At 42.4% G+C, this 10,052-nt stretch overlaps 1 protein-coding gene across 8 annotated transcripts in view; it reads left to right on the forward strand.

The window, feature by feature from the left end:
- PHF21A (PHD finger protein 21A) overlaps positions 1-9,922 on the forward strand; it is a 129,390-nt gene extending 119,468 nt beyond the window's left edge. For 6 of the 8 annotated variants that reach the window (XM_028727242.2, XM_028727232.2, XM_028727224.2 and 3 more), the window contains 4 exons: positions 794-949; positions 2,684-2,759; positions 3,036-3,139; positions 3,596-9,922. In XM_028727242.2, coding sequence (XP_028583075.2) covers positions 794-949; positions 2,684-2,759; positions 3,036-3,139; positions 3,596-3,853 — 594 coding nt within the window. In that variant the 3' untranslated portion in view covers positions 3,854-9,922. The remainder of the gene's footprint in view (positions 1-793; positions 950-2,683; positions 2,760-3,035; positions 3,140-3,595) is intronic. The other 2 variants (XM_077928838.1, XM_028727251.2) reach the window with 1 other exon arrangement.
- The last annotated feature ends 130 nt before the right edge of the window (positions 9,923-10,052 follow it).

Raw genomic sequence — 10,052 nt, forward strand, 5'->3', positions numbered from 1 at the left:
TGACTTACAATCTTTTGGTTTTTAACTTTTTTGTAACAAAAAACAGAAGCTAAAGCATTCTGCACTACCAGGGCCACCTGTCCCTCAAGTGACAGCAGTGGATACAGGAAAACACTCAGACTATGGACCTTTCAGAATGAGTCTCACCCTGCCAAGAGCAGATTGCATGCCATTCACCTGGTCAGAAGATTCACCTGCTAATCCATCTTGGCTGGATTAAGACTCATGTCATTGGTCCTCATCCAGTCCATTATCATGACACGGCACCAATCAGCAGATCCACTGCCTACCTGCAGAAGATGACATAAGAGCTGTGTGTCATCAGCATGGTGATGACAGCACACTCTCAGACGCTGTCTAATCCCACCCAGCATTAAGTGAAACATGGGTGACAAGTTCTGCACCTCCTGGAGAACCGAACCTATTGTGGCACTTTAAAAATGTTTTCCATACAGTGGATCACTGGGACTTTCACCCCACATTTAATTTCACTTACTTGGAAATAAGATGGGTGTGATCCTTAACTATATAAATAAGTGATCTGTGCTTTATAGTTTGAAATTGTACTAGGGTAGACATGGTGGCATTTGAAGAAGCTGTGGCCCTTGACGTTCCTTGTGGTTCTTTTCTGTCTGAAGAAAGTGGATCTAATCGTCAGGCACCCTTTGGTAGCTTTCTTTCTGTTTCATGAAAAGGATATTATTTTGGGGATTTCATTCACTTAGGACTTTACTTTGAACTGGAATTTAGTTTTCAAAGTTTGTAAGTTCCCTTTCCCCCTCTAATTTTATAGGGTGATATCCATGAAGATTTTTGCAGTGTTTGCAGGAAAAGTGGGCAGTTGCTGATGTGTGACACGTGCTCACGTGTGTATCACTTGGACTGTCTGGACCCACCTCTGAAAACTATTCCCAAGGGCATGTGGATCTGTCCCAAATGTCAAGACCAGGTATTGTTTGACACAAAAGGGGAAGCCTCTCGCAATGGTTCTCTGCTTTTGGACAAAATGGGTGGGGCACATGGCTTAGACTTTGAGAGGGTGACAATATCTGACCTGAACTGAAATGGCCTCACAAATTCAAAGCCATCAAACGTTTGCTTTTCTGTTCCACATCTCAGGGTACTAAACAGCCATTTATTTGCCATGGCAAAGCTCGAAGACTTACGGGGAAGATTCCCTTTGATACACTTGCATCTTTATCTATTTCTGCTTCCACAAAATAATGTTAGCTTCATTCTACAATACATGTGTTGGAAAGTCCAGTATTTTAAGGTCTAGGACAAAGCTACATGCTGGAAAAGCAATGTTTGCATGATAATGCAGGGACACAGGGCATTTTACAGGTGAGAGTTAGCAGGCATGAGATAGATGCTAAATCTTTCCCCATAGCTGGCTCTGAGAGCAAAAATAAGCCCAGCTGGGGAGGAACGTTTTGTGATGAATAACCACATGATTAAACACCCGTTTCCCACCCACCAATTCTCTTCTGGAAATGCCCCGCTACTCCTGCATTGCTGTTAACCAACAAACACATTTGTGGGAAATGCATGTTTGCCAAAGTAACATGTAGTTTTCTCCACGGAGACTGCTCTTTGCTATCAGAGTGTTTTTCCTTTAGCTAATTAGATCAGCAGTTTGTGAATCATGAAGTCACAATCCTCTCTACTGGCAAGTTTTAAGATCAGATATGTTGTCTCTTCATTCCTGTTCAGCTTGTTAAAATTTCATCAGCAGAAAATGTTTGTAGATGCAAGGGAATGTACAAAATTGCTGACAGGGTGATTAAACAGGCTTCCCTTGTGGGAGGTTTAGCACAGATGTGTGAGTATTTCATGCTATTAAATCTTGAGGGTCTTCCCAAACTATTGTGGAGGTTTTTGTGTGTGCAGTAAATGCAATGTTTACTTGCTTGAGGTGCGTGTTGAGTTGTGGATCAGGCATCTTTTTTGGATAATGCTTCTGTTGAAGAATTTCCCCAGTACTCAAACCTCAGTATTCTTTTGCTTGGAAATTCCTTCCCCTCCCCCCCCCATCCCATTTCAGCATACTATTGTGAGTGCTATGTATAAGCTGGTTTTGAATATCACAGGCACATATGTTTTAGTGATTAGTAACACAATTCCCCTTCTTCCTACCAGTGCCTCACTATTTTGTTATCCATTTAGGGATTTTTATTTTTTTTAAATTAATTCTTTAGGGGCTGAATGCTTGCCTGCTGAAACAACCAAGCATAGAAATGATCATGTAATTGCCTTCATTTTGTTTTTTAATGTAGACTTTAAAGCAACAAGGCTACCCTTCCTTACCATTTTATGAAATTTATGTTTTTTATTTAGTTCTTGAAAGGTTACGTGTTATCCCCATGCACTTGATAGCACTGCAGCACAGTCTTCCTCTCCCTCCTTTTGATATGTGGATATAGTCTGGTTCATTTCTCTTTCCCATTGGCCTCCCACATCCATCACATGTCAACAAAGCATCAGGCTTCTTGTCCCGGACCAGAACTAGCAGCAACCCAAGAGTAGAACAAAGGGGGATTTTAAGTTGTTTTATTGCCTGGGGAGGGCCTAAGAAGAGAATGGCATTGATTTTAATAGTTGTTGTGTAAGATACCCTTTAGTGTGTGTCATCTTTCCTAGAGGTAGAACATGTCAGCCAAGTGTTCCTTCTCCTTTCTTTCAGATGCTCAAGAAAGAAGAAGCAATCCCGTGGCCAGGAACTTTAGCAATTGTTCATTCGTATATTGCATACAAAGCAGGTAAGAGAATGGTGCAGGGCTTGGCTTGGTTTTCTTTTCTTTGGAAAATGTTACTTTGAGGAAGGGAGTAGGATGTTTGTTTTCAGAAGGAAATTAAGAGCTGACTGCATGATAACCCCAGTAATGAAATGGATATGACAGCTTCATCTGACTCTCTTTATGTCTGCACCTGCAGCTTCAGGTATGGTCCAGTACTGGCTTTCCATTGTGCAAAAGCAGCTGAGAGATCCCATCTGCAGGGCATAATTGATACAATTGATGTACTCTCTTCCACAGCAAAAGAAGAGGAAAAACAGAAATTACTGAAATGGAGTTCAGATTTAAAACAGGAAAGGGAGCAGCTAGAACAGAAAGTCAAACAGCTCAGCAATTCTATAACAGTAAGTATTGCTGTGCTAAATGATGGTTTGTTTATCCTCTGTGTTCCGCTAGAAGCTACAGCCGTGAATCTTAGAAAATGACTGTTTACTGTGACCAATCACAGTATCAGTTCTGAGCCGTGCTTCACCACAGCTTTGTCATGGTGGTGTTTTTTAAAAGTCTCAGAGGCTTCTTATGTTTGTTAGAGCTTCTTTTTCTCTGCTAAGTCATAGTTGTAATCTATATGCTGTAGTCGTGGCTGTGAAATAGCATTTGCTTTCTTTGAACTCTTTGGTTTGCTATGTGGGCCGTATTTGGTATGGGAGCCATGTTGTATCCACCAGGTACTCTGACAAAGAATCTGTTTTTGCAGTCTCTTGTGGATCTTGGGATCCCTTTGCTTTAACTTTCATTCTCGCTTGGGCCTTTTTTTATGAGCGCACTCATTAATGCAATGTCGTTCCAATCTGCTTCAGAAATGTATGGAAATGAAGAACACCATCCTGGCAAAACAGAAGGAAATGCACAGTTCATTGGAGAAGGTAAAACAGTTAATTCGCCTCATCCAGGGCATCAACCTTTCAAAACCCATAAACTCTGAGGGCAGTTCCGTCGCCATCTCCAATGGCATGGACTCCACCAATAGCGCAAAGGCTGCCGCCGCCTCCACCCCAGCCTCTTCCCCCTCCCAGAGCTGCATGGTGAACTGTACCAAGGGCGACGAGACTAAATAACATAGCACAGGAAGAAGGAGCCGGGGGAGATGGCGGCGAGGCAGAAGAGCAAAACAATAAAACTCTAGAAAAGAAAAGCTGGATTTCTTCTGGAAAGCGCAGAACTCTTTGGTTCCAGAAAGAGCGCGAAGAGGCTTGTGCCAGGCGGCACCAGAGTTGCCAATCGATCCTCCTTATTCTGTGTGTACGTGCAAAGTTTGGACCATGTTACATGAATAGTGCCAGCTGGAGGTTCTTTGCCAGCATCATGCCAAGTTAAATAATATATTTACTCTCTCTCTCTCTCTTTCTCTCTTTTACACCAGTGTGTGCCTGCAGCAGCCTCCACAGCCACTCTAGGTTTGTTTTGTTTTTGTTTTTATTTGGGGGTGGGGAGCAGGGAGGAGGAGCAGGTTTCAAATCTTATCTGCAGACCAGTTTGTTTAGCTAAGGAAACTTCAAGTCCAAAGAGCCTGTGGGCTTTTCCTGTTTCTGAATTCTCCGTACTACTAAACCAAAAATCCAGAAATATGAATTAACAAGTCCTAGGGTCCAGAGGGGTGGGGTGGTGGGAGTGGGGACCAAGCCTATCCAATAAGCAGTATTCACTATTGTTTTGACAGGAGAGACAAAAAGGAATGGGGAAGGGTTTTTCACTAAGTATCTAGTGCACACTCAGGCTGGGGATTACTAGATTGGCAGCTTTGGGTTTATCCACTTTTTTTTCCAAATAGACAAGTGAAATAAATTGCTGGTTTGGGCATCACATTGGCCCAGGAAGCTTTTGCTGAGGAAGAGGAGAAGGGAGGGGGACTAATATAATCAGCCTGGGGTTTCAGAAAAGCGGGTCACGACTGAAATGAAAATTCCAACTTTTTTTTTTTTTGTACACTTGTCAAGCAAAAGTGATATTCCAAACAGTACAGCACATGTCCCAAACATATGGCCCAAATAGTAAAAAAAAAACAAAAAAATTAAAATGCCTGTTTCCTTTGTTTCCTTTCTCTTTTGGTTACAAATGTAAGGAATAGAAAAGCTGTTTTTTTCAGGCTGACAGTCCGATTAAAGAGGTAGATGGGACCTTGCATGGTATAGATTAGAAGTAATAGTGTCAGTGAGATACAGTGAGTCTTTGTGAGTCCGTGTGTCATCGTTTTGGGCACTGTTTTTTATGCAAGGGCAAAATCTTTGTATCTGGGGGAAAAACAACTTTTTTAAATTAAAAAAGAAAAAGATATTGAGGTCTTCCTAGTGTTACTTAAAAATAAGATCAAGGTAAGAAACATTGTAAAAATTACAAAAGTGCTATTTGTTTCCTAAACAAGTGATTTCTATTAAAAAGGTGTCAGAACTGGAGAAAATGCTGTGTACTTAGAATTTTTTAACACAGGTTTTGCTTATGATGTTGCCATTCTGCTGTGTTTCTGTTTGAAAAATGCCTTGGGGGTGAGTGTCGAGAGATTGTCATGCCATTCAAATAGCCTGTGGGGTTGAACTGCATCCAATCTGCAAACCTTCCTCCAACTGGTGGAATCTCTCCTCTGCTAAGCTCTCCTAGTTAACTCTTGTGCTTAAAAGCACAAGAGAGCATTGGCAGCATTTAAAAATCTTTGTCGTTATAGCACCTAGATTATAGGGAGAACGTGGAGACAAAGGATTTTAGCGTTGGGATCTGGCTCTGCTTAGCACAGCTTGTCTGTCTTCTGAAGCAAATTGTCGCAGTAATTTCATGCTATTAAAATGCTGGTGCTGGACATGAGATGAGCGAGTCTGAAATAGCCACCTTTGCATAGACAAGTGCAAATGGCCAATATTTCATACCCTTTCACTTCCATGGCAGCACTCATGTTGGCGTAAGTCATGGCAGTCAGCCCAGGTCCATGTTAGAAAGTCTCTCCTCTGTCAGACAGCCAGTGATGGTGCTGCCGTGCTTTCACTATTCTGTGTTGAAGAACTATGCATCTTAATGCACTTTATTTACATAATCATCTGGATTTTGTTCCTGCCACTCATTGTTTGTGGCGGTTTCTTTACTTCCAGCCTCCAATCTTGTCCCTCAAGGACTCCTCAGTGACACTCAGTTATGCTCACGGTCCAGCAGCTGATCTTTTATCATTATACATATCAGTGAAGAGTAAGGACAATTTGTGTCAAATAGCCTTAGCTTTACGTTTGAAAAAGAGCAGGCCTTACCATTTGACTTTTGATACTCCATAGTGAAGTTGGCAGCTTTCTAAGTACCTGGTGTTATTAGCAAGTAAAGCCAGAAGGCAGCCAATCAGGAAAATTGCTCAGAGGAAATCACACTTTTTATAGCAATACACAGAACAAAATATCATTGGGGGCATGTTTGAGAGGCCTTTTCATCTTGTGACCTACCAATACAAATGTAGCCCACCAGATCCCTGATAATCCTCCTGGTTTTGCCTGCCTTTGAGTGCAGCAAACAAGCAACCGTGTGTGTTGGGTGGTTTGCATTTGGCTTGATGGGTCACGCAATTTGCAAACCTACATTTAGATATTCTGAGTGTAATGGATGAAAAATAGACAAGTCCTCATATTTCAGGCCAGAAGCTGCATTTCCAGCAGCAAGGAACAGGAGGAAGCCAATTAACCTCTTCTGGTTGATAAATTGGTGTTGGCTGTTGACAGAGGCAGGCGAATGGGATTTCTGATTTCAGCTGTTCCCATGTGCATGTGGCCCTTCCTTCCCCTCACCAAACACACTTGCCATCCTTGTATTCTTTTCCCTTAAAGCCATAGGTTCATTCAGAATGGCCACACATGCAGGAATTTGGGCAATGGCCATCATGCCCTCTTAGCCTATGATGTAAGGTGCAGGGAGTGCAGAACTATTTGCTTTATCTTAAACATGGAACAGGTGCCAAAAATAGTGATCTTGTGTTGAATTCTCTGCCTCCTTTGTGTTTCAGGCCATGAAAATTTGTACCACACAGAGAGGGAAGACTAGAGCTCAGTGCAAGGCTGTTGTTGGGGGAAGGGGAAGAGTCGTGTGTTGATCTGTGCTGAGGAAGGGGCATTTGTCTGCTACCTTCCACTTTTAAGCAATTTAAAAACTGTGCCTCAGCAAAGTAGTATTAATAACATGCTATCTTTATGCCTCCACAATGGGGCTGACAGTCCCTGGTACTTTCTGAAGGGAAAACAATTTATTATACAAAGGTCTCCCTCCCATGTGTTGAAACCCTGCTTTGGATTTAGCCATGGGATTTTTTTGGGGGGGTTACTTTACATTTGGCCTCTCTTGACTAGTGACATCTGTGGTATAACTTTGCTTAGCCTGCAGCACTGGAGTGATCAGCTAGTTTAAAGTGAAGAGCAGCAAGGTACTCTTGTGAATCTTTAATTTTGTCATTCTTCTGATTTTGTGTGTACTTCTCTCCTTGCCCCTTCACCCCCACCTCGCTGGCATCTCCTGTCCTGGAAATGCCACCAGCTAAGTTTAAGAGGGATTTGGCTTCTGGAAATATAGCCAAAGGAGAAAATAAAGTTTGGGCATGTTTTGTTTGGCTGTGCAGAAAGATCCTTGCTTGGGTAGCAGATGTGTCAGATTTCCTTTTGCCTTGAGAAAACGTAGGGGAACCACAGTATCTTTGTTCATCAGGGTAACAAGTTTGTCACCCTGATTTTCTTAGAATTCAGAAACATAATTAGTACTATGCGAGGACAGTGTTCTGCACCTGAAGGCTGGATCCTGGCTAGTTGCTTGCATGCAAATGACATTGCCTCTTTCCATCCTACTCCTAAACATTCTGCAGGAGTTGCCTGCTGCTGCCCTGGCTCATTTGTGGTACGCTGTGTGAACGTCAGGGTGTACACTCACGTGCTGGCGCAGCAAAGCCCAGAGAGTACCCATCCATATTTGAGGATGCAGCCGGGAGTTTTTATTTGCTTATTTGCAATTGAAAATGGAAAGAATGGCTTGTGTGGTCAGACTCCATTAGTAGTTGTAAGGTGGAACCTATTTGAACTTGTGACTTTTCTGACGCTAAAGAAGTCTTGTACCAGATTTACATCTTCTCCTTTTTTTTTACTGAAGAGGCACTGTCACAAGAATAACTACAGCTTCCTAGTTGTTGGGAAATTGCAGCAAGCATAGCCCATGCATTTGTGATTGGAAAATACAAACTAGAAGATGATAGTCGGTACTTGTGCAAAAACAACATTTCTCTCATTCGGGCCAACAATTCTGTGTACTATCTTTACTGCTTTTATTTCACTTCTTTCAAACCATTTTTAAATTCCCCTAAAATGTGACTGCGGTTCATGACCCCAGCCCCAGCACTGTAACGCTGCTATTTTAGTTTGGTGCCCTTGGTCAATCCAGTAATGCAGTGCACATCTAACAGCCTCCCCAGTCAAACAGGTTTGCAAATGCAGCTGTTTCCTGTGTCCCACACACTGCTAGGTTTAAGGGGGAAGTCCCACAGTTGTGTCTGGGTCCAGGGTAAGCAGAAATGCCTACCCCCCTTCCCCTCAAAAAAATTTAGGAGGCTTTTTTTTACTTGTTTTCTAATATGTATGCAGGTTAGAACAATGCTCAATTATGTGCTAAATCCCGGTTTAACCCTCTGCAAATGACATTGCAGGTCACAAAAACAGAAAGGCCTAAACTCAGTGACAATTACAGCATCTAATTTCCTTCCCATCAGCTGAGGATGATAAGAAGCCTCTTTGTTATGGGGTCTATAATTTTGCCCAGGTGCTGAGTGTTTCTTTACATGACTAAGAATGGACAACAGCAAACATTCCCAGGTGAAGCTGTCATTATCTGCATCAGTGTTGGCAGCTTTTAGAAATAGCTCTGCACAGCACCTCCATTTTTATTGTGGTTGGAATAAATAGTTATTGACCCTGGCATTTATCATCCCCCTTCCCCTAGCACATACTCCTCTTGAGTTTAGCCAGGGCTCCCTTTGCAGCTCAGTTATGTGAGCCTAGAGGGTGAGTGTTGAGTCCACCATCCACTCCCCCAGCAATAAGCGCTGTACCTGCATCCCAGTCTGCTGGGGAGTCTGCTCGCTCCACAGTGCCACACCTGTACACAGTGAAGGAAGGCGCCTTGTTGAGAGAATGTGCTTTAGCCAGGATTGGACTAAGCTGGTCCTTCACTCTTCCTATGGCATGGAACAACAGCAGGGGTCTACACACCCTTGCTGGTTGCATTGGAGTCTCACGAGGACACCAGTTGAAAAGTCCTATTAGTGCCAATTTACATTATGAACAACAGGCCTGTGAGAAGTGAACCAAGACTAAGAACGGGCATTATCAATAAAGTTTTATCTTGAAATTGTATGTCAGTTTGGTCATATCCGAACTAGCAAATACTGAATAGTCCTTTTCTACTCTGTCAAGTCCAAGTGGTTTGTTGGATGTTACACTCACCTGTGGCTTATGTTGTAGTTTCATTCCATTCTTTGGTAGTAGAGGAACCGGCAGTGAGCTGCTTACAAGCCAACTATCCCATCTGTGTCTCAAGACCATTGTTGAAGCCAGAATATTTCTAGTAACTGGAATAAGGACTCTTTGAAATAAGTGGTCTGTGAAAGAGGCCATGACCCTAAAAGGAAATTCACAGCCTTTGTTTTTAAGGCAGTGGGTTTCTAAACCCTCCTCCCCCATGTACACTGATGTATTGATTCATACATAGCCAGCATCCTCCCATCTCTTCTTCTCCTGATGTTTGTGCCAGATAAACTCAACCTCACTCGTGCTGCCTCTGCATCCATCCTGAGTTCCCATACCTTTAAGTGAACTGGGCACAATATTGCTTTCACAGATCAACACCCTGTGAATGTTATATGGATGCATGACTTCTGTTGGTTAGGTGGGTTTCTTTTTTGTTAAGTTTTTCTTTTTCTTTTTTTAAAGAAATTGAATAGCCTGGTGCTCATAGTGATTTGCAGTCTCTTTGCTGCCTTCTTTTCTGTAGCCTTCCAGTCCCTTGTGGGTTTGGTACAATTGTGTCTAGATTTTAGTCTATTAAGGTGGGAAGAAAAAGAAGGGGTCCAGAATAAACGATCAATTTGTATTTATTTAACATTTTACTAAATAAAACTATGAAATCTATTGTCTCTAGTTGTTTATCATGCAGCTGTGTTCATGTGTGCTGATCACCCTTTGCTTTATCCACACTGAAGCTGCAAACGAAGAGAAATGCAGCTTCTCCCATCAAAGCTGAAGGTTTAACTGCAAACAG

This window comes from Podarcis muralis, chromosome 1 (assembly GCF_964188315.1).
Source record: "Podarcis muralis chromosome 1, rPodMur119.hap1.1, whole genome shotgun sequence".
NCBI classification, from domain to species: Eukaryota; Metazoa; Chordata; class Lepidosauria; order Squamata; family Lacertidae; genus Podarcis; species Podarcis muralis.